At 52.3% G+C, this 24,395-nt stretch overlaps 1 protein-coding gene across 2 annotated transcripts in view; it reads left to right on the top strand.

Moving 5' to 3' along the window:
* PNKD (paroxysmal nonkinesigenic dyskinesia) overlaps nt 1-24,179 on the top strand; it is a 76,644-nt gene extending 52,465 nt beyond the window's left edge. Inside the window, exons 1-9 of one of the 2 annotated variants that reach the window (XM_008570735.1) lie at nt 27-193; nt 18,703-18,818; nt 18,951-19,063; nt 19,673-19,731; nt 20,457-20,549; nt 20,899-21,062; nt 21,759-21,845; nt 22,708-22,823; nt 23,022-24,179. In XM_008570735.1, the coding sequence (XP_008568957.1) occupies nt 33-193; nt 18,703-18,818; nt 18,951-19,063; nt 19,673-19,731; nt 20,457-20,549; nt 20,899-21,062; nt 21,759-21,845; nt 22,708-22,823; nt 23,022-23,195 (1,083 nt within the window). In that variant the 5' untranslated portion in view covers nt 27-32 and the 3' untranslated portion in view covers nt 23,196-24,179. Of the gene's footprint in view, nt 1-26; nt 194-18,702; nt 18,819-18,950; nt 19,064-19,672; nt 19,732-20,456; nt 20,550-20,898; nt 21,063-21,758; nt 21,846-22,707; nt 22,824-23,021 lie in introns of those variants that run through there. The other variant, XM_008570734.1, reaches the window with a different exon arrangement.
* Nucleotides 24,180-24,395: the final 216 nt, after the last annotated feature.

Genomic DNA, 24,395 nt, shown 5'->3' on the forward strand with positions numbered 1-24,395 from the left:
CCCCCGGCCGGCCGCGGGCGCCGGCGCCCAGCATGGCCTGGCAGGGCTGGCCTGGGCCGTGGCTGTGGGTCACCGGCTGCGGGCTGCTGCTCTTCGTCTGCGTCCTGCTCCTGAGCCCCCGCGGTTGCCGAGCGCGGCGGGGCAGACGCGGCCTGCTCATGGCGCGCAGCCAGCGGCTGCTCTTCCGAATCGGGTTAGTGCCCGGGCTCCGGCGGGCGCTCTGAGAGAGGGGATTGGGAGGCGGGTGCTGGGGAGGGCTTGGGGGTTCGAACAGGAATTGGGCTAAGGGATCCAGGGCCAGAGAAGAGGGTTCAGACAGACGGGCTGGAGACGCCACTGAGTTGGGGGGACCCAGGGAGGGCTGGAGAATTGGAATGGGCTGGGGACGGAGGATTAGGGGACGTGAACCAGGGTAGCCATGAACGTGGGTGTGAGGGCATCTGGAGAAACGTGGCAGATAAGCGACTGGAGACCAGGGAGCTGGAAAAAGGGGGAAGTGCAGGGGCCCGAGCCGGGAAGACCACGTCTGTCAGGGGCGGAGGTCAGCAGCCGCCCGCCGGCCCCGCCCGCTCCCGGCAGGTGCAGGAGAGAAGGAATGCCTCAGACCGTCTAACTGGAATTCGAAACCTCCAGCTCTTTCCATGCGTCCCTGTCCCTCTCCCCATCACCCAACTCCCCACTAGTCTAGGAAGGATCTTCTGTTCCAAGCAGGAGTCCCAACCTTGTAGGTCAGTCTGTCCCTTTCCTTCTATTCCTTCACCTTGGCCCGTGTGGAAGCCTCAGACTGTGAAATCTGACCTCACTGACTCAGCCTGACTCTTTCCCATCAGACCCTCCCCGTCTCCTCACTCTTCCCTTCCCCCTCCCTCTGCCCCTTAATTCCTGGGCCCAGGCTGGGGTGGTAACCAGTATTGTTCTGCCACACAGACAGAGGAGGGGAAGGAGCCAGATGAACACAAGCTTCCCAGGGCCCCTGACCCTTTCCTACTCCCAGCAGGACCATGGAGCAGGACCTCAAGCCCCAGTTTAGAGACAGTGATGTTGGGCATGGGAATTGTGATCGCCTTGGCCACAGGCCAGGCTGTGGGGAGGGCCTAGCTTGGGAATTTCCTGAGCTTCAGAGAAGACATTGTGCAATTCACCCCCTCCTCCCCAGACCACCCCAGATACTCCCGGAGTCTCTAATATCCCAAACACTGATCACATTGTAGATAATGCTCCAACCAAGTTACCATTACTCTGCAAATAGTATTAGAATAATTAGATTTACAAATATTTAAATATGTTCATATTTGGGATAAAAAAAACATTTCTTTCTACAAAATTTCTGAGAATTTTACAGCTGTAGTTGGGGAGGGATTTTTACATCTACTTTTAGCTTCCCAAATTCGTAAGTTTGCAGTTATACAAACGGACTGAGGAAGTAGAAAATAGAAGTTTCGGGCCGGCCCGTGGCTCACTCGGGTGAGTGCGGTGCTGATGACACTAAGGCCACGGGTTCGGATCCCATATAGGGATGGCCGGTTAGCTCACTGGTTGAGCATGGTGCTGACAACACCAAGTCAAGGGTTAAGATCCCCTTACCGGTCATCTTTTTTAAAAAAAAAAAAAAGAAGTTTCATGAGGAACTGGAATCAGAATTCCTGAGATCAGAATGCCCAAGATCACTGTCTCAGAATCTTGAGGGTTTGTTTGGATATTCCTAGAACCTAGGATCTGGGAGTTTCCAAATCTCAAAACTTGGAATTCTCAGCGAGCTTCCTCAAAATTCAGCATCTCTGTGGGCTTTCCTGTGTCTGGATTTCAAGGTTGCCTTGGAATCAACTTCCCAAATTTGCAGAGCAGAAGGGTGTGCCTGGAATCTGAGTTCCAGACCCTGCCCCTCTAAGGTCTGGGAAACAATCAGTCCAGTCCCTTGGGGGAGAGGCTGCTGGCTGCTGGAAGGAAACAGTAGGGGGGAAATGGGCAGGTGTTGATGCTCTGGGATACCTCCAGGGCCTCCAGGAAGGATGGAGAGGGAGGGGGAAGGCTGCGACAGGACATGGTGGGGAGGGAAAGAGTGTTCGCGCACCTTCAGCCTGAAGGTGTGACTGGGTGGACCACAAATAGAGGACTCTATTAGGGGCTGGAAGGAAGTTGATGAGAATACTAAGCAGTGCCTGGGAGAAGAGCTGTTGTTCACATTATTATTAATAATCACTGGTGTTTGCCAGTTTTATGAAAGGCTTTCCTCAAATGTAACTACAGTTGTTTTGGGTTTGGGATAACTGGACACAGCGGAGGGTGGAATGGGGCTAAACTTAGGTTAGGCACATGAATCTGGGGCTCTGTGGGGCCTGGGAGACTGTATAGTAGCTAAGCACATAGCATGTGGGGTCAGACAAATCTGCTTTTTAATCCTAGCTTTGTGGCTTAGTGGCCATGTGACTTTGGATAAATAACTCAAGCTCTCTGTGCCTCAGTTGTTTGCATCTCTGAAATGGGGATTGCGATAGTACCTACCTCATAAGGCTCCTATGAGGATCAAATGAAATTGCACATATAAAGGCACAGGGCCTGGCTCATAGTAAGTGCTCAGGAAGCGTTAGGAATTGCTCATGCAACCTGGGAACGGGCAGGAGTGAGGGTACATGGTGCTGGCCAGACTCCTTCTGGAGCTTCCTTACATACTTCCACTCTTGTCTTCCAAGCCTATCTGACCCACCACCCATAAGGAAATCTCAAATCCCTTTGTTTAGTGAATACCTAACTGTCGTGGGTCGGGACAGTGGGGTCACAGATATGAGCAGGATTTGGATCCCATATAAGGATGGCCGGTTCGCTCACTGGCTGAGCGTGGTGCTGACAAATGGCCTAGTATTACAGGCAAGCAGGCAGAACTCACCCAGGCCTTCTGACTAGGATGAGACCCCTGGGGAGGCTGCCAGCTCCTACTGTGCCTCTGGACCTCCCAAAAAGCTCCCAGGAGTAAGGGAAATGTGCATGTGAACAGATAGAAACAGGGGCCCAAACTGCGGCAGGGGGTAGGGCATGGCCATCTCCCCAAGAGTGGCAGGGTATGCCTGAGGAGTCTGAGATCAGGAGTATGGGACCCTCCCATGTGTACCCCCTGCTTTATGCCTTAGTTTCTCTTTTGCCCCTTTGCATTCTCAGTGGCAGTTAAGGGTGTTTTGCAGAATGGGGCCTGAGGAAAGCCTCTGTGTGCAGAGGGAAGGTGAATGGGGCACGAGTCTGGCTCTGCATGGCTGGGAGTGTCTCACAGGGCTGCGAAGGTGAACGGAGGCCCGCCTTTGGGGATGGACAGTCTTAGCTGACAAAATCCCCCTCCCTCCCTGACCAAGCTCCCTCTTCATTCCCAGGCATAAAAGATTTTTCTCGACCTCTCCCCATTCCCCAAGTAAAACGAACTGTCCCTGGGGTGGACCTTGCTTGCTCCACTTCTGCAAGAGGAAACCCCTTATCTGGAGCCAATGAGGCCCTCTGGCTTGATTTCATGGGTGGCAGGAGCCTGACCCAAGAGAATAACCCCCTTGCTCCTGGCCTGAATGAAGGCCAGCTAGAGGCAGTGAGCTGGGCCATCTGTGACACAGCCTGGCAGGAGGGGAGCAGGGTCCTTGTTCTTTCAGCAGGCTGTTGAGACTTTGGGACCTTGGAGAGCTGTGGTCCAAGCACCCACAGCAGCTTCTCGGCCTCCTGGCTCTCTACACTGGCCCAGCTTCCCCTCTGCTGCCTAGTTGGTCTCCAAAGTGTGGCTCTGAGCAGGTGTCCTCTTCCCCAAGCCACACTGCCTACAGAATGGAGTCCACACTCCTCACCTAGGCCTTTGCAGATCTCTCACACTCCCTTGAGATCTTCCCGATTCCATCTCATCCTGGCCCTGAACTCTTTCTGTACTTCTCTCTGACCTGTGATCCTTTCCTCCCTTCATCTCTACAGGTCAAATTTTGTTGCATCCTCAAAGCTCACCTTCAAAATATATCCAAAATCTGGGCCAGCCCGTGGCTCACTCGGGAGAGTGCGGTGCTGATAACACCAAGGCCACGGGTTCGGATCCCGTACAGGGATGGCCGGTTGCTCACTGGGTGAGCGTGGTGCTGACAACACCAAGCCAAGGGTTAAGATCCCCTTACTGGTCCTCTTTAAAAAAAAAAAAGAAAGAAAAAAAATATCCAAAATCTGAAGACTTCTCCTCACCTCCGCTGCTACCACCCCAGGCCCACCAGGTCCTCTGTCACCTGGCCTCCTAAATGGACTGTTTCCTTTTGCCTTTGTACCCCCAAAGTATTCTCAACACAGCAACCAGAATGAAATTGTTAACCAACCAGGAGTGACTGTTAGACATGTCACTCCTCTGTTCAAACCCCTCCAGGTTCCCATCTCTCTCATGAAGTTCAAGTTCATTCAAAGAATGGTTTAAAGGCCCTGTGTAACCCGCCCACCCCCCACCTCATCTTTCGCCATCTTCACCCTGCTTACTCTGCCTCAGCTACACAGGCCACTTTGCTGTTCCCAACACTCCAAGACAATCCAACCTCTTGGCCTTTCTGTTGCTTTCACTAGAACCCTCTTCCCCTGGATGCCCACATGGCTTGCTGCCTCACTTCCTTCAGGTCTCTGCTCGAATTTCACCTTTTAGAGAGGCCTGCCCTGAACACTCCACATGTGAATGACAGTGCCCCCACCCCGCACTCTGTTCCTTCTTCTCCATAGTGTATGTTACCATATGTATATGGACTTGGTCTATTTGTTAATTGTTTTTCTTCCCCAACCAGAGCATGACCACATAAGGGAAGAAACTTTGTTTACTTCTGTTTCCCAGCTTCCAGAACAGTGCCTGGCACATAGTTGGCCCTTATTAAATGTTTTTTGGGTTGTTTTTTTTTTTGGCAGCTGGCCCATACAGGGAGCCGAACCCTTGACCTTGGTGTTATAACATATTAGATGTTTTTGGATGAATGAATGAATGAATGAATGAAAAGCTTGGCTCAGGTGCCATGTTTTCCATGAAGCCTGTCCAGACTCCTCAGTCAAAGTTAGTCTCTGCCTCTAGACTGACCCCGGGCACTGTCTTTCCTCTCAGAGCTTTCAGGAATATTCTTCCTTGTTCTGAAGTTAGGTATTCACAGGTCAGACTCCCCAGCTGGACTCCCACAGGCCTAACCCAGGGAACAGGATTGAATCAAGAGGGCCTGGGATTGGGGTGAGGGAGAGAAGGGGAAAGCCAAAAGAAACAAACCAGGGGTCCAGCCTGTGGCTCACTTGGGAGAGTGTGGTGCTTATAACACCAAGGCCACGGGTTTGGATCCCATATAAGGATGGCCGGTTCGCTCACTGGCTGAGCGTGGTGCTGACAGATGGCCTAGTATTACAGGCAAGCAGGCAGAACTCACCCAGGCCTTCTGACTAGGATGAGACCCCTGGGGAGGCTGCCAGCTCCTACTGTGCCTCTGGACCTCCTAAAAAGCTCCCAGCAGCCACTCCACCTCCCTCTGTGAAAGATGGGCGTCCTCTGGAGAGGGCTGTGAATCTGGGGAAGAACTTGTCCCCAGATAGCAGGGAGCCAGCAGACACAGCCCTGTGATCTGGGCAGACCTGTGTTTTGACCACGTGCAGCACTGCCCCTCTCCTGGGCATGGAGAAGTGCCCCCCTCCCCCTGGTATTCTGGCAGCTCCAGGGAACTCTCGCCCTCTAGGGCCTTTTTAGCTGTCTCATTATCTTCTTCAGTTTCCTCGGTTTTAAGAAAGCATAAAACATGGAGCTGCTGTCTTTGTTCCCGAGGGGCCTCAGAGCAGACTTCGCTCCAGTAGAGCCCTGTGGCCCTCTATGTCCCTCAGCCTCGGACAGGCATTTCTGGGTTTGGTTTCCTTGAGAATGCCCTGTAGTTGGTCAGATGCAAAGCCTGGGCAAGCTGCCTCCTGGGGTCATGAGAGGAGAAGCCAGAAACACCCCCTGACCAGAGACCTCACCAACCTGGGCTTGCCTGTTGGGTCCCAGTGGAGTCTGGGGTCCCACCAGGGTCGGGGGCCATTTAGGGAGGTCAGAGAGAGGGAGATAGTCAATGTAGGTGACCTGGCAGTAGGGGCTTTCCAGGTCATCTGTTGGATGCAGAGCTTCTGTTATGCTGCTCCCCTTCTGCCCCCGGCTGGCCTGAGGCTGGGGCCCTGGGCCCAGCAGGGACAGACACTTGAAAGCCCTCGGGCTTTTCCCAGGGCTACCCAGGATGGTGAAACTGCCTGAGGGAGGAGGAGGAGAAGAAGAGCTTCATTGTGTGTTTTCCACTGTGTGCCAGAGAGAGGGGGCGGGTGTGGGGAAGGGGCTGTGTCTCACTGTCGCCAGCTGTCCCAGACGGTCTCCCATGGGGTTGGAGGCTCAGACTCAGATGCCACAGAAGCCATGCTCTGGCTCAGGGAGGTGAGGAGTGGAAGGCGCTGTGACCCCACCCTCAGGCCACTGCAATATCCCCAGGCCGGCTACTCCCCACCACAGCCTACAAAGTGGTTTTTCTCTTTCCCACCGGGGTCCCAGAGGACCTATTAGGAAACTTAATTTCTTTTTGGTGAGGTGATGGTGGGTAGTTCCGGGCCCAAAACTGCTGATTCAGAATCCAGAAAGGGGGGGAAGGGGGGAGGGAAGGTCAAAATCTTGTTTAACCAGTACCCCCAGATCATTCTGATGCACCTGGTCCAAGGCCCACCTTTGAGAAGTACTGTTGTGGAACCCAGCTTGCTGACCATGCCTGGAGACCCAACATCTGGCTCCAGGCTCTCACTGCCACCTTGTGAGTCACATGAACTTTCTGGGCCCAGCTAATCTTTTCGAGCAGGGCAGCAAGCAGTTTTACAGAAAGGGAAACAGGCTCCGGAAGCAAGTTCCTGCTTCTCACCTCTGGCGACAGAAGAAAAGAAGCTATATATCTAGTAATGGCTCAAGAAACCAGGGGCCATTACATGGAGCAGTGACATCCCAGCTGTGTGGGGTAGGTTTTGGAGATGGGAGGACACAGGTCCCTTCCGCTGACTCCTTCACCATCACATTTTCCCTTCTGGGGTCTGTTCCTTTTTCCTAAACTCTCCCCTACCTGACTCTTGATGGCACCCATGGAAGTACCCATGGAACCATCAGGCCAGACATCATTCCAGTATCAGTCAGGAATTACAAAGCCTAGATTTGAAAGGGATCTTTAAGATTCTCTGGTTCAGGAGTCTTACCCTGAGACCCATGGGGTCTCTGGCCCTCTGCAGTTGTCTGCAAAATGCTGCATATGTAATGGTTTGGGCCAGGGAGAGGATGTAGAGCAGTTACCAGACTCTCAAAGGGGTCTGTGACTCAAAGGCTAAAGCTAGCGCTCCATGGGTCCTGGAGACCAGATCCTGGGCTGCATGTGTGGGTCCCTGTAACTACCCTGATGCATCACTTTCCTCAGAAAAGGCCCTCAAATGCCGGCCCGTGGCTCACTTGGGAGAGTGTGGTGCTGATAACACCAAGGCCGCGGGTTCGGACCCCATATAGGGATGGCCGGTTAGCTCACTGGGTGAGCGTGGTGCTGACAGCACGAAGTCAAGGGTTAAGATCCCCTTACCGGTCATCTTTAAAAAAAAAAAGAAAAGGCCCTCAAAGGAGCTAGGTCGGCCCCAAAATAGCTTAGGCCCACTTGTCTCATCCTACCCCCTCATTTGTGGCTGGGGAGGATTTCAATGGCTAGGAGTGTAGACTCCAAGCTCAGGCTCCCCACCACTCACTGTCTTGTGATCCTGAACACTTCCTGCCTCTCTGGGCTCAATTTCCTCCTCTGTAAAATGGAGAGAATAATAGTACCTGCCTTGGGGTTTAGAGGATGACCTGAGAGAAGTGAAGGGAGGGGGCTGGCCGGTTAGCTCACTGGGTTAGAGCCTGGTGCTAATAACACTAAGATCAAGGATCCCCCTACCAGCCAGCCACCCCCCCAAAAAATGTTTGAGAATTGACAGGAGGCACTTGGCTCAGGCTTGCTCACATGTGGGGCAGGAAAGCTGAGGTAGTGGTCATTGTCATTAAAGATGAGGCAGATGAGCTCCAGAGGCTCTGGAACCTTTGTGGCAACAGGCAAGGACTGGGGCCCTGGGACTGCAAACTCCCTGTCCAGTGCTCTTTCCACCTCCTCACACTCCCAAACTCTTTCCCTCTCCCCTTTTTGGCCTGGGGCCCTGGCTCCAGACCCCAGGGCAAGGAAGCCCCAGTGACCCAGCCCCACCCATGCCCTTGGGTCTCTGTGACCTGCTTAGCAGAGCACCCTGCTTGGCCAGTGTGTGGGTGCAGCAGGGAGGGGGTCAAGGACTTGGGAATCAGGTGGGTGAGGAAAGGAGGGGCGAGTAGAGGTGGAGGGGGCTGTAAATTGGGTAACACGCCCCACCTGGGCTTCGCAGGCTCTGCCAGCCCCAGCCTTGCCCAGGATCCACATTCTGCTCTGAGTCACTGTACCAGGTCACTTACCACCCGCATGCCTGATCCCCTCCCCACCTTTTCCTGGTCACTAATCCAGTGTCTCTTGAGTGCGTCTTGCTGTGTGTGCAAGTGCTGGGAGCTCCAAGGGGGATACAGAGGATCCACCAGAAACCTGCAGGAGCATGGCAAGGTGCTGATGGGGGGTTGCCTGGGGTGGAAGGTGGATAAGGCCCAGCCTCTGCTGTCGAGGGCCAGCTCCAGGGAGGGAGGGAGCCTGCATGCTCCAGATGGAGCCGAGGAAGGAGGTTATCTGCCAGACTCATCATCAGTGGCCACATCTGAGAGGAGACAGGTTTGAGCTGAGCCCTGAGAAGTGGTTGGGATTCCAATAAGTAGAGATGGCCTGGAGGGCAGAGAGAAGGGTGTTTCCAGGCAGGAAGCAAGGATGGTGGTTTTGAAATTTTAATAAGTTATTGCAGACATTCAAAAAGGGATAGATATGGACCGACCCTGTGGCGCACTCGGGAGAGTGCGGTGCTGGGAGCGCAACGACGCTCCGGCCACGGGTTCGGATCCTATATACGGATGGCCGGTGCGCTCACTGGCTGAGCATGGTGCGGACGACACCAGGCCAAGCGTTGCAATCCCCTTACCGGTCACAAAACAGACCAAAAAAAAAAAAAAAGGATAGATAATATAAGTCCCCTCCCCCACCCCCTAGCTTAAGAAATAAAATATGTCAGTGCCCGAAGGCCCCGTGTCCACCCCTCAGTCCTGCCTCTTCCCCTGCCCCTCACAGAACACTGCTATCATGCCGCAGCTGCCTTTATTCTTTTTTGTGTGTGTGTGACCCATAAGGGGATCGTAACCCTTGGCTTGGTGTCGCCCGCACCGCGCCCGCACTGGCCATCCCTATATAGGATCCGAACCCGCGGCCTCCCGAGTGAGCCACGGGGCTGGCCCTGCCTTTATTCTTGTACTACATATGTCTTTGTCCCTAGACAATGTAGTGGCTTTCCATGCTTTTGCATTTTGGGGAGGAGGTTTTTTTTGGCTGCTGGCTGTACAGAGATTGAACCCTGGACCTTGGTGTTATCAGCACCATACTCTAACCAACTGAGCCAACCACATCCCTGTTTTTGCATTTTTAATAAATATTGTCAGATTTGTTTTCTCTGCAATATGTCTTTTAGCTTAATATTATGTGTTTGAGCATTGTGCATGTTGAAATCCATTGCTCTAGATCATTTGTTTTCCTGCCTGTGTAGTTTTCCATGGTCTGAGCATGTCACGGTTTATTTATACATTTTGCTGGTGATGGACATTTAGGGGGTTTCTGCTCTTTCACTTTTGGAAACACAGAGTTTTCATCATGCCATACAGGAGAGGAGGAGGCAAATTCTTGCTTTGGTCTCAGTTCACAGAGGGCCTGACGGGAAGCTGGACACTCTCATGAGAAGTGGGGAGCACTGAGGAGGGCTTTTGAGCAGGAGGAGGACTCAGTCAAAGGTAGTTTTAGGAACTTAAATTGTGCTAGTGGTTTGTAGTTTGTTTTTGTTTGTTTGTTTGTTTGTTTTAAAATATGACCAGTAGGGCTGGCCCGTGGCTCACTCAGGAGAGTGCGGTGCTGATAACACCAAGGCCACGGGTTCGGATCCCTATATAGGGATGGCTGGTTAGCTCACTGGCTGAGTGTGGTGCTGACAACACCAAGTCAAGGGTTAAGATCCCCTTACCAGTCATCTTTAAAAAAAAAAATAGTATGACCAGTAAGGGAATCTTAACCCTTGACTTGGTGTTGTCAGCACCACACACTCCCAAGTGAGCCAAGGGCCGGCCCTGCCAGTGGTTTGTAGTTTGGATTGGAGGCAGAGAGCTGGGGGAAGGATGCTCTTCTAAGGTCCTAGGTAAGAACTTCTAGGGCCTGTTCCCATGGGTGAGCCTGTGTGCTGGGGGGTGGAAGGCAAAATTGATAGGGATGCTGTTTCGGTTGCATGTACCAGGGAGAGGGCTAAATCAGGGCTCATGGCCTGGGAGGACAGCAGGTCCTTTCTCAGAAAGCAGGGGAGGAAGAGCTGGTCATGGTGATTGTGCAGGCAGATGAAGGAGGAGCTCCACGATAGAGAGAGTCACATGGAAGTCATCGTCAGGGAGGGCAAGAGGCCTGGGAGAGTGTGCCAGGGCCACTAGGTCCCCAGGCCCCTCCCTCACTCCCCACCTCAGCGCTGCCTTCTGCTCTGCACAATGATAAAGACCTCAGGCTGGCTGGCCCATTATTAGCTCGGTTAGAGCACGGTATTGTAACTCCAAGGTCATGGGTTTGGATCCCCTTACCGGACCAGCCAAAGACCTCAGGCCATCCAGGGCCACATCTGTCCCTTCCCCACATCCAAGCTGGGCACAGATCTCGGTCTCGCAGCCACCCCACCTTCTTCACCTTCAGCATGCTTTCTGGTCCAGGCCCTGTCATCTCCCCTATCTGGGTGCTGCCTTACACTGAGTCCCCGCACAGCAGCCCTGCGGTAGCAGCCCAGCAAGTTCTCAAGGAAGTCAGACCGTGTGCTTCCCTGCTTTTAAACCGGCCCCTTGGGGCCAGCCTGTGGCTCACTCAGGAGAGTGCGGTGCTGATAACACCAAGGCCACGGGTTCAGATCCCATATAGGGATGGCCGGTTTGCTCACTGGCTGAGCATGGTGCTGACCACACTAAGTCAAGGGTTAAGATCCCCTTACCGGTCATCTTTTAAATAAATAAATAAATCGGCCTCTGCCCACCTTGCTGACCCCTTCTCTGGCACTGTCTGCCCACTGGCCCTGCCTAGAGACTCTGAGGCCTCCTGGCAACTCCTAGAACATGCCACACTCCTGCCTCCCAGGCCTGGGTACTGTACCACCCAGAACAGTCTACGCTGCGGGTTCCATCTTTCGGGCTCTATCTCCATGTTACTCTCTGAAAGGAGAGGCCTTCCCTGGCCACCCAGTCTGCCATGGGGCCTCTTCCCTGCCAGCTGCTGTCTTCCATCCCCAGCTGTTGTTAACTGGCAGGTAGTCTGCTGATTTATCTGTTTTCTGGATGAACGTCCATTGGCCCTCCCTCTCACTGTGTTAGAAGTTCCCCAAAGGCAGGGGCCCAACTGCCTTGTTCTCTACCATCTCCTCCGTGTCAAGCATGTGCGCTAAATATGTGCCAAATAAAGTGAGTGAAAGAGAGGGGCCTTGTTTACTGCAGCTTCTTAGTGCACAGTCCCTTCCCTCACAGATCTTGGCCTTTGTTAGGGGACAAAACCAAAGCACATATAAAGCATCTAGGGAGGGAAGGCAGGGAACATTTCTCAGTCCCTCTACATATGGACAACCATGTCCTAGCAGCGATGCAGTGTTGCTGTCTGATTTGGGACAGAAACAACAGTTGCTAACCACCTGGCTCTGAGTGCTTACATTAGTTATCTTGTCTTATGTCACTTTCATTGTCACTTACATTCAGTTATCTTGTCAATGTTCGCCCAGTCCTGCAGGGGTAAGTCATGGTATCGCCATTTTACAGACAAGGAACCTTATCTGTGAGCCCCATGACTTGCCCAGGTCAGAGCTAGGAGGGGCCAGGCTATGACAGGAGCCTAGCTCTTTCTGTTGCCAGAGCCCCTGCACTTTCCATAAGCTGATGGAGGAAGAAATAAAGGCAGGAACAGGACTCAGGCATGGGTGGTGTCAGACACAGAGGAAAGGGTGATTTTATTTTTTAACTTTTTGGTTTGCAATAATTTCAGACTTGCCAAAATAGTACAAAGGATTCCCATCTACCCCTCACCCAGCTCCCCTAAATGTTAATATCTTCCATAATCACAGTACAGTTACCAAAACCAGGAAATTAACATCAGTAAAATACTATTAACCTCTCAGGCCTTATTCATTTTTCAAGTTGTCCCATTAATGTCCTTTTCCTGGTCTAGAATCCCCTCCAGAATCCCACATTGCATTTCATTTAGTTTGCTTGGCTCCTCCAGTCTGGGACAGTTCCTCAGTCTGTTTTTCATGATGTTGATGTTTTTCTTTTTTTCTTTTGGTGGCTGGCCAGTATGGGGATCCAAACCCTTGACCGTGGTGTTATCAATGCTCTAACCAAGTGAGCTAACTGGCCAGCCCAGATGTTGACACTTTTGAAGAGTACTGGCCAGACATTATGTAGAATGTATTAGTTCATTTCTGTTGCTTATGACAGAATACCTGAAACTGGGTTTCAGATGCTGGGCAGTCCAAAGTCCAAGGAAGACTTCTGGTGAGGGCCTTGGTAGTGGCTGATGACTCTTCACAGCAGTGCAGTGCATCACGTGGTGGGTGGCTGAGCAAGAGAGAGCTAACCTGCTTACTTGCTCTCCTTATAAAGCCATCAGAACCACACCCAGGACTACCCATTAAGCCATCAACTTATTACTCTATGAATGGATCAATCCATTCACTAGGGCATGGCCCTCGCAATCTAATCACCTCGTCAAGGCCCCACCTTCAATTACCATAATAGGATTTCCTACCTTCAACACTGTTACAGTGGAGATTAATACATGAACCCTTGGGGGACACAATTCGACCCATAGCATAGAATGTCCCTCAATCTGGGTTTGTCTTAGGTTTTCTCATGAGTAAATTCAGAGTATGCATTTTTGGCACAAACACCGCAGAAGTGATGTTGTGCCATCCTTGGTGCATGATGTCAAAAAGGAAGTGATACCTATATATTCTTACTGACAAAATTAACTTGATCACTAGCTAGGGGGAGTCGGCCAGGTTTTCTCCACTGCCTTTGTAATTAGTAGGTATCTTGTGAAAGAGATATTTTGAGACTATGCAAATATCCTCTTTCTCTTCATACTTGGGTGATCTGATGAGGTATCCAGGTGTCAGATTATGTTCCTCTCTGTTAGAAACTCTCAGTGTTGTTTGTATGTATAGACCAGGGGACCGAGGAGAAACTAAGATGGTCAGGGAAGGCTTCTTGGAGGAGGGGGCTTGGACCAGGGGCAGAATCTAGAGAAGCAGAGGGAAGGGCATTGCAGGTAAGGGATGGAGGCAGTGTTGCTCAGGCCTCTGGTAACCCTCACCATTGCTCCATATCCCCCCGAGCTCCCCACTTTTAGGGGCCCTGCACCCTCTCAGCCTCAGATCCACAGGGGCTTGGAGATCAGGCGGCTGACACGTGGCCCACCTAAGCTTGGCCCTTTCTCCAGCTCAGGCTAAAGGAGGGTCTTTGCTGAGGGACCTTCAGGGGAGACTCAACATCCTCAGTTTCCCACTACAATAGAATGGATGTGCCAGGAGGCTAGCAACCTAGTTTATTTTAGTCACCATATCTACAGCGCCTCCGTGCTGCCAGGCCTCAGTAAATACTTGTTGAGGGAGTGAGTGAGGAAGAAAATGACCCTCTCCTCAAGGTGGCTGGCCAGTACCAGGATCACAACCCTTGACCTTGGTGTTATCAAGCCCCACATTCTAGCCAGGTGAGCCAACTGGACAGCCTGAATTTTTTTTTTTTTTTTTTTGGTGGTGGTGGTAGTGGTGGTGGTGAAAATAATCTTATTCCTGAACCACAGGATTTCTTTAGCATGTCTTTTTTTTTTTTTTTTTTTTAAAAGATGACCGGTAAGGGGATCTTAACCCTTGACTTGGTGTTGTCATCACCATGCTCAGCCAGTGAGCGAACCGGCCATCCCTATGTGGGATCCGAACCCGGGGCCTTGGTGTTATCAGCACCGCACTCTCCTGAGTGAGCCACGGGCCGGCCCAAGTATGTCTTTCTTTCTCTTTCTTTTCTCTCCCTCTCAAGCTCTCTCTCTCTCTCTCTCTGTCTCTCTCTCTCTCCTTCTCTCTGAGTACAAAAGCATTGCATGGTCACTACCGAATAATCAGAATATTCAGATGAGTAAAAGAACCATTAAGCATCTGTAGTGGATTGAATTATGTCCCCCTAAAACTCTCTAAGCTTGAATTGTATCCCCTAAGTTTTTAGGGGATACAATTTTAGAAACTTAGCCCCTACTGTGACTGTTAAGAGGGTGGGAAATCCTATTATGGTAGTTGAAAGGTGGAGCCTTAAAGAGGTGATTGGATTGTAGGACCATGCAGTAGTGAATGGATTAAAAATGGTGGTCAGGGGTGTGGTTCTGAGGGCTTTAAAAGAAGAGGAGAGTCTGTCACGTTCTCTCTCTGCTTCCACCATCTTGCAATTTGAGACCCCTGAGTACTGTCACCACCACCAGATAGACTTTGGACTTCCTAGCCCTAGCCTCAGAAACCGTAAGCAAATCAATTTCATTTTTCTTTTTTCTTTTTTTTTTTTAAAGATGACAAATAAGGGGATCTTAACCCTTGACTTGGTGGTGTCAGCACCACGCTCTCCCAAGTGAGCCACAGGCTGGCCCTCAATTTCATTTTTCTTTATAAGTTACCAAGTTCCATGTATTTTGTTATAAGCAACAAAAACACACTAATACAGGATCATTGATATTTTCACAGCTGAGAACCAAACACTCAAAAACTCATTATCTTTTCCAGGGTCTTTTCCGTGTAGATGCAAGCAAATATTTTTTTATTTTTCTTGAAAAACAAAGTCTAGGTTGTCCACTAGCCAGTTGGTTAGAACATGGTGTTATTACACCAAGGTCAAGAGTTTGGATCCCCAGACTGGCCAGCCACCCTCCCCACAAAAAAACCAGCAAAGTCCATATGCTACAGTCATGAGCTGCATAACGTTTCAGTTGACATTGGACTGCATATACAGCAGTGGCCCTATAAGTGCTTTTGCACTTGCCTTCGTTCCTTCTGCTTGGTGAGCCTTTCCCAGATTCTCACATGGCCTGCCTTTACTTCCTGGAAGTGTCACCTCCTCAGCTAGGCCTTCCCTGTCTACTGTACCTAAAATAGCAGCTCCTGTTATTCTCTATCGTTCTGCCCAGTCTGTGTTTGTCATCGTCACTTGACGAGTTATTTATCGTCCTGTGTCTCCCACAAGATGTAAGCTTCAAGAGGGCAATGACCATTGTCTTGCTCACTGTGTGCTCAGTGCCTGGCCAAGAGCAAGGACTCAATAAATACTGTTGAAGAAGCGAAAGCATGAAGTGGCTGAACTGATTTAGAAATAAAACAAAAAAAACCCCAGGTATATTAGTCTGTTTTCCGCCGCTTGTAGCAGAATACCTAAAACTGGGTAACTTGTAAGTAAATGAAATTTATTTCTTAGTTTTGGAGGCTGGGAGGTCTGTGGTCCAGGGAACATATCTGGTGTGGGCCTTCTTCTTGGTGGGGGCTCTGTACAGAGTCCCAGGGCAAGCAGGGTATACATGGTGGGAGTGTCAAAATATTTCATGTGCTTTCCTTATAAAGTCACTAGTCTACACCCATGGTAACCCATTAAACCACTAACCCGTTACTCCATGAAGGAATTAATCCATTCATGTGGGCATAGTCCTTACTATCCAATCACATCTTTTTTATTTTTTTTTTTAAACTGAACCCGTGGCCTTGGTGTTATCAGCACTGCACTCTCCCAAGCGAGCCACAGGCCAGCCCCAGTCACATCTTAAAAGCCCCATTTCAAATACTATAATCGGATTTCCTACCCTCTTAACACGGTTACAGTGGGGATCAAGTTACAATGAGTTTTGGAGTGACATCCAATCCACAGCAGAGGGCCTGTGGAAAATGAACAAACGATACGTAGAAGATGACACAGCCCCTCCTTGGTGTGCTCAAATTACCAATAAGTACAAGCACATGGGCACACAGAGCAGAGAGTACAATGATTAAACTTCACCTAACTCATTTCTACCAAATTGTCACGGAAACCTCCTTGTTTTTGATGAAACTGTTTGCAGACAAATCAGCTTGCTCTTTGCTAAGGGGCCTGAAGAGCAGCTGTCCCTGTCCCCCTCCCCTCCTCTTCCCCTGACATACACACAGTGAATCCCTGTAGAGATTTAGGGTGGGATCTGTCTTCCACCACCACCCCCAACTGACTTTTCTGTCTCAGGCTTAATTATCCAGAATCCCTCCTGTGAGCAAGGGCCAGAGACAGCTCATTCCCATGCTGAGAGGGCTGGCTACATAATTGTAGGGCCCAGTGTAGAATGAAGTTTGGCTCTCTTGCTCAAAAAGCAGGAAAAATTGACATTAAAGGCACTTAAATATGAAGCTTTTCCTTTCTTCTACAGTCTCTCTTTTGACTTGTCATGATATTTTTAATTTGCTATTTAATGTCATTCTAAGTGAAGAAAAGTTAAAAATTTAAATTACTAGCAGGAATTTTATTCATATTTATATTGTGCAATGCCAGTTTTACATGCAAGTATAAGAACATTTAACTCGTGTTATCACTAAAACTACACAATTCCTATTTCTTGGTTTGTACATGGATATCTAATTTGTTCTCATCCGAACAATGGAAATGCCTGGCAAAACCAACCCAACTGGGTTTTTTTTCACTTTATTTATTTATTTATTTATTTTTATTTTTTATTTATTTATTTTTTTTTTAAAAGATGACCGGTAAGGGGATCTTAACCCTTGACTTGGTGTTGTCAGCACCACGCTCAGCCAGTGAGCTAACCGGCCATCCCTATATGGGATCCGAACCCGGGGCCTTTTTCACTTTTTTTAAAGAAAGTTTTGGTGGCTGGCCAGAAACAGGGATCAAACCCTGGACCTTGTTTTTTCACTTCTTAACACACACACGGACTATGAGCACTGTCAGCTTCCCAAGGAGTAAGGAAGGACTGAAAGGAAAAGCATGGATCAGTTACTCTGTCTTTCTCTCCCCTTCTGTATCATCATTTGCAGCATAAATGGGTGCATAATACAGGGAAGCAACGAGAGTTAGAAAGGATGTGGTAGGGTTCCTTGGTCATTTTTGTTTCTTAGAATACCACTGCCGCCTTTATGCATTTGAAGCAAATTCTACTTTGAAGTGAAAGCTTAGCCTGTTCCCCCCTCTCATGCTGTGCACTTACCTTGTATTGTACTCACTCAGGGTCTTGTTGAATTCCCATGCATAGCAGTCTCCAGAATTCTGTGCTCATGGGGCATTACAAATGCGGTATGTGGATGGGTGGCGAGGAACAGAGCACACTCATACTGTGTGTCTCCTCTGCTCACGTGCATGTTCCACTGTCCCATCAGACTCCACTTATAAAACACAAAGTCGGAGATGGTTATTAAGAATTTCAAGATGGCTGGGCCGGCCCGTGGCTCACTCGGGAGAGTGCGGTGCTGATAACACCAAGGCCCCAGGTTCGGATCCCACATAGGGATGGCCGGTTCGCTCACTGGCTGAGCGTGGTGCTGACAATACCAAGTCAAGGGTTAAGATCCCCTTACCGGTCATCTTTTTAAAAAAAAAAAAAAAAAAAAGAATTTCAAGATGGCAACAGTAAACCAAGTGGACCCTTGTAAGTGTGGGGCCCTACGTGACTGCACAGGTCGCACAGCTATGAAGCCAGCTCTGCATACTGGCATTCTGTATTTGGAGGACTCTGTCACTTGCAGGTCCCCTCTGTTTCCTGCACCCCCTTTTCACTGGTGAGCCTGGGATGGCTGGAATGATGGCAGGAGGGGAGGGGTGTGGTTAGCCTATCCAGCCTCACCTTTGGCTGCCTCCTATCGAGCAGCCAAATAGAACTTTCTAGTTGCCCCAAATAAGCCCTGCTGTCTGCCACCTCTGGGCCTCTACCTACTGTTTCCTCTACCCCAGTGGTTCTCAAAGTTGTGGTCCTGGGACCAGAGGCAGCAGCATCACCTGGAATTTGTTAGAAGTGCAAATTCCGGGGCCCCACCCCAGATCTACCGAATTGGAAGCTACCGAATGGGGCCCCAGGATCTGTCTTTAACAAGTCCTGTGGGTGACTGCAATGCGTGCTCACGATTGACCTCCACTGCCCTTCCCGAGCTCCTGTTCTACCTCATATCAGCCTCATCACTCCTACTCTGCCTTCACCACAAATGTCACTTCATCGGGGGGGTTCACCCTGGGCGACATGAAACCCCTTACTCTCTGAGTCTCTTCTGTGAATTCCTCGCTCACATCTCCCCTGACAAGACTGGGGAGTTCTGGCTGTGTCTGTGTTGCTCTCCATCCTGTCCTGAGTACTGAGCAGGGCAAACATTAGGCACACAGTAAGTGCTGGTGAAATTGTGTGGACTCGGGGTGGCCACGTGAGTGGAGATGTGGGGCCTGCAGGCATCACGACGGGGGTGGGGAGCTGGGGCAGGGGCTGACCGCAGACCACCGCCCTCCAGGTACAGCCTGTACACCCGCACCTGGCTCGGGTACCTCTTCTATCGACAGCAGCTGCGCAGGGCACGGAATCGCTACCCCAAAGGCCACTCCAAAACCCAGCCCTGCCTCTTCAACGGTGAGCTCTGGCTGCCCCGGCCAGCGTCCCCCAAGCCATGCCCCCCACCGTCCCTGCCTTTTCCCCTTCACACACCCCAATTCCTGGGCTCCCTGCATGTCAGCCCACCCACAGCCCATCTCTGTCCCCCAGGAGTGAAGGTGCTTCCCATCCCCGTCCTCTCGGACAACTACAGCTACCTCATCATCGACACCCAGGCCCGGCTGGCTGTGGCTGTGGACCCTTCAGACCCTCGGGCTGTGCAGGTAAGGGGAGCCTGGGGAGCAGGGGGTATCTCAGGTCACCCTTGGGGACTGGCACCTTTGGGGCTGACCCTGGTCCCTCTGCCCATGTGATGTGCCCCCTCCATGTGTGTGCATGCCTGTGCATGTCCACACACACAGCATGGGAGAGGGGAAGTGGCTAGGGTGTGGTTGGACGGAAGGGGGTAATCAAGAGGGGGAAGCAGGCCAGAGGGCGAGGGGTGCTGGCCCAAGACTGGTGTGATGAGTTTCTAGGCTGTCTCTCCCTCTCTTTGGCCCCCTTTCTGACCCTCTTTCTTCTCTCACGTCTGTCTGTCAGTACCTGGGTCTCTGTCTTTCTCTCCCATTCCTTGTTTCTCTGTGCAAACGTGTGACTGTGTGTCGACTCCTCCACAAGTATCCCCCTGCCCTCTCCTCTCTTCCACCCCACCATATGCCCATGCTGGGTCTCAGTGGGTCTCCCTCACGTCCTAGCTCTAGCTCCATCCTCTCCCTGCCTTCATCTCCCTGCTCTCCTCTCCTGTCCTCCCAGCACCCACGCCCCTGGCTCTTTCTACTCCCTGTCTCCCTCTGCATCCCACTCCCCAGTCTCAGCACCTCCTCTCTTCCCAGGCTTCCATTGAAAAGGAGGGTGTTACCTTGGTGGCCATCCTCTGTACCCACAAGCACTGGTAAGGGGCTGGGGTGGGGGGGTGCTGGGTGCAGGCAGTCTTCCCTAGCCCACCCTTGCCCTGCTGGGCTTGCCAGGGCCGGGCCCTGCGAGGATGGCTGGGCTGGGGGTGAGGAGATCAGGATGGGCGGGCACCCACCTTCCTCATGAAGTCACTCGGGCTGCAGCAGAGATGGAGGGGAAGCGTAGGTCCCACCACTCCACTTACCAGGCTTCCTCCCCAGGGGAGGGCAGGGCAGTCATTTATCTGTCCTTCCATGGGCATGTATTGGATTCCTACTGTGCACTAGGCATGGGCAAAACTTGTGATCTCTTCATCAGGAAATTATATGTTCAGTAGGGAGAGAGCCCTGCAAAAAAGTATATAACAATGACAGACATTTAGGTGGCAGTTGGCCTAGTGTACAAGGAGTGGAGAGCACCAGATGGGGTGTGATCAGATCCACTTTGGAGAATTAGAGGATGATGACCCTGGAGCTGAGAGAGTCCAGAAAGATCAGGTGGCATTGGCCAGATTGAGGTTGTTGGGCAGGGGGTGTGATAATTTGGGGGGATGACATTCTGGGCAGGGAGCAGCTTACATGAGGGCCTAGAGGTGTGGACAACCTGGCTCAGTCCAGAAGCCACAGGCCCCAGGGCTCAAAGTCCTGGAGCTGTGGTGGGGAAGAGGGGGGCCCAGTTGCATTCACCCCTCCAAGCCTCCTGCCTGTCTCTGCCATCCTGCAGGGACCACAGCGGAGGAAACCGGGACCTCAGCCGGCGGCACCGGGACTGTCGGGTATATGGGAGCCCTCAGGACGGCATCCCCTACCTCACCCAGTAAGTCCCTGATCCAGGGATAGGATGGCCCTTCTGCAGGCCCTTTCCCTCACCCCCAGACTGCAGTTAAGTATTTCAGATGGATCTTTGCTGACGCCCTTCCTGGCCCTTAGAAAGCAGATCCCAGCCCATGTGAAGACCAGTACCGCCCACCTCAACGGATCCAACCATAGCCCAGAAGAGGAAGGGGAAGGGTCTGGATCTGACACCCTGGGCACCGGGGTGCCTTCTATCTAGCCTGGAAGCCCACCCTCCTGCAAATTACCCAGCCCTTGGGCCTGGGACGGGAGCAGGGATCAGCACAGCACAAGCTTTAGTACCTTCTCTTCCCTATTGCCTTGCCCCCCAGTCCCCTGTGTCATCAAGATGTGGTCAGCGTGGGACAGCTTCAGATCCGGGCTCTGGCCACCCCTGGCCACACACAAGGCCATCTGGTCTACCTACTGGATGGGGAGCCCTACAAGGGTCCTTCCTGCCTCTTCTCAGGAGACCTGCTCTTCCTCTCTGGCTGTGGTGAGTTCCCCCAAAAGAGGGAAGAGTGGGGAGAGGAGGGAGGGACAGAGGCCAGGGAAGCCACAGTCCCATGTAATGCATGAAAGCATGGGTTTTAGCACAGTCATTGCCTCCACAGTGACTCCCATCTGTGTTACCATGATTATTTATATCCTCAAGACTTTCCATGGGGGATGGACAGAAAGACAGGATCCTGTAACTTAGTAAAGACTTTGCAGGGCATTTGTTTCCACTGGATGGACCCTGGTTCTCTGATACAGTGACTAGTGGGACTAGGTTGTGAAACACTGAGAAGCCCTAAGTGAGGGTGATCGATGGGTAGGCGAGGACACAAGTCCCCGGCTGCATGGAGTCCCAAGGGCAGCACAGGCAAAGCAGCGCTCTCTGGAAAAGAGCAGCCGTCCATCTGCTGAGCTCGAGGCCGTGAGAGCTCCACCTGAAGCTTCCGCAGCCCTCTCCTTTCAGATGTCACTCTGTGCAACGCAGGCCTCAAATGGGCTTGGCCGGAGGTTGACAATTTGGGCAGCTCCCAGTGGGAAGGAAGGAGTAGATGCCTAGGGGTGGGTATGGCAGGGGCATGGCTGAAGAGCTGGTGGCCAGCTAGAGCTGCCCACACTGATCCCCACGCCTTCTGTGTACCTTATACCATACTGTGTTATCTTCGCACCTTATATCATACCCCTGACCCCCACCTAGGACGGACCTTTGAGGGCACCGCAGAGACCATGCTGAGCTCGCTGGACACTGTGCTGGGGCTGGGGGATGACACCCTGCTGTGGCCTGGTGAGGCATCCTCCCACTTCTCCCCACCTCTCCAGCCCCATGCTGGTCCTGGGACGAGGGCTTTCCCAGCCCCTCACTCCCCTGGAGACCAGGCCAACCCAATTCCTGGCCCAAAGGCAATACAGCACCACACCTGGTGGTTCCTGGGAGCCCCCTCTGGGGTGGGGGCAGAGCTCTGGCCTCCCTCCATTCTGGAGTACTGGCTCTGTAACACCTCTGCTTTTCATGCCCCACCATCCCCTGCCAGCCAACCCTCAGCCTCCTAGGAGCCCTGCAGGCCCCAGAGCTTCCCAGAGAGTTGTCTAATGTTCATAGCCAGAGCCCAGAACAGAAAATAGCCTTTGCTTCTCTGGGGAGAAACTAGTAAAACCACTCTGTATGTATCCCTTGCCTTAAAGTTTATAAAAACATTCACATATATCTCAGTTAATCCTCAGGACATATATTCCATTCAACAAATACTTTACGTGCACCTAACATGTACCAGGCTCTGTTCTAGGCACCAGGAACACAGTGACATCTTTGTCCAGTGGCATTATTGTTTTCTCCACTTGCCATATGAGAAGATTGTGGCCCAGAAAGGTGGAGTGACTTGAATGAGGTCCCACACTGGGCAGTGACAGTCAGGCTAGAATGAGGCCTCCCAGCTCAGTGTCTGGTTGTTTCCCCTCAACTGCATCTGCCCTTCACCCATGGCTGACTTGTGCCCAGTTGGGGAAGCAGCTCTGGGTGGGTGGGTTTTCCTGGAAGCGCTACCCTCCTCCCTGGTGGTCGGGTACCTGTAGGCCTGGGCCTGGTGGTAAGAGGACTTTTTCTGACCGATCTCTCTGCCCTGCATCGTGGCCCCCATGGCCATGGCTAGGTCATGAGTACGCAGAGGAGAACCTGGGCTTCGCAGGTGTGGTGGAGCCCGAGAACCTGGCCCGGGAGAGGAAGCTGCAGTGGGTGCAGAGGCAGCGGATGGAACGCAAAAGCACGGTGCGGCTCGGGACCGGGGACACTTGGCCTAGCAGGAGCCTGAGCCTGGGCCTGTGGGCACTTCCCCAGAGCTCTGCCTGTTTGGCACATGGCCTTCAAGTCAGAAGGAGAGGGCGTGGGGGCAGGCTTCCCTGTGTTGGGTCCATTTTCCAGCTTTCCAGCTTCTCTCCATCAAACCTGGTGCCTCTGTCCCCACAGTGCCCGTCCACCCTGGGAGAGGAGCGCTCCTACAACCCATTCCTGAGGACCCACTGCCTGGCACTGCAGGAGGCTCTGGGGCCAGGCCCAGGCTCCGTGGGGGACGATGACTGCTCCCGGGCCCAGCTCCTGGAGGAGCTCCGCCGGCTGAAGGACATGCACAAGAACAAGTGACGCCCCAGCCCAGCCCAGCCCACCCCCACAGTGGGGAGGCCACCCATCACCGCACCTCGCCACCCCCTCAACACTAACACCACCACCTCCATCGGCGCCCACGGTGGGCATCATTTCCCCACGCTTGTCAGGGGGAGGAGAGGGAGACTGGGAGGAAGGGGGCTGGTTCAAGGCTTGGGGACCCCCACAGAGGGAGGCTGAGTCACCAAGGATGAGAGGAAAGGAGAGGCCTTGGGACATCTCAGACCTGCTAACTGGGAAGATCCCCTCCTCCCTTCCCCTACTCCCGGGACAGCAGCGAGGACATGGATACTGCTGTTAGCTCCCCCCTCGGGAGGCCTCACCTCTCTGTTGTCTGGAACCCAGGGCAGCAGGAGCCAAGACCAACTTGAGTCCATCTTCCCCCTTCCTCATCCGGGGTCGGGGAAGAAACTCAGCCCCCTAAAGTGGCCCAAGTGTGGTGCCTGGGAAGAGGGGTCACTCAGAGGGGTGGCTAGACTCTGGTTTACTGAGATTCTGTCCCTCCCCCAGCCTCTCTGCTCCCAGCCCATCCCTGCAAAGGCATTTTTCAGACAGACCTATTCCTGAGAACACCGAAAGGGCTGGAATTGTGGCTGTTTGGCCAGTCTCTGCCTAACTGGCTCCCCTATAGCCTGGAAGAGGGAGGGCCCTGGTGGCCGAGGAAACCTTGACCTCAGGCTGAGGAGGCACCAGAGGCTGGGACGTGGAGCCCAACAGTCTTGCAGGTCACATGCTCTCACCACACATCTGGCCGGGTCCTGCCATCTGGCCTCTGCCCCTGACTTGGGCCAAAAGGGCCCCTCCTTCCCAGGGAGGAAAGAGCACAGTCCCCAGGGCCACTACAGGTTTCTCATTTTGGCCCTTATTCTTGGGAACTTCTGCCTGCCTTCCTCTGCTAACTTAATCTCTCTTGCTTTATCCTCAATCCCCTTTCCTCTTTTAGTTAATAAAGATTTATTTGTTTATTTTTTCTTTCCCCTCCCCCCTCCTCCCGCAGTTTAAAGATTTATTTTTTAACCCTGACTTTTATCTTGGCCCCATCCCAACTGGGGAGAGGAGGGCTCTGTGCAGCAGAGTGCAAAACTCAGAAGTTGGGAGCAAAGGCCTGAGAGAGCGGCAGCTGCCAGGACCCCAGGCCTGGCTTCCCCATCTGCTCACCCCTCCTGCAGCTCTGCCTCT

The sequence above is a fragment of the Galeopterus variegatus genome, unplaced genomic scaffold (assembly GCF_000696425.1).
Source record: "Galeopterus variegatus unplaced genomic scaffold, G_variegatus-3.0.2 Scaffold626, whole genome shotgun sequence".
Lineage (NCBI taxonomy): Eukaryota > Metazoa > Chordata > Mammalia > Dermoptera > Cynocephalidae > Galeopterus > Galeopterus variegatus.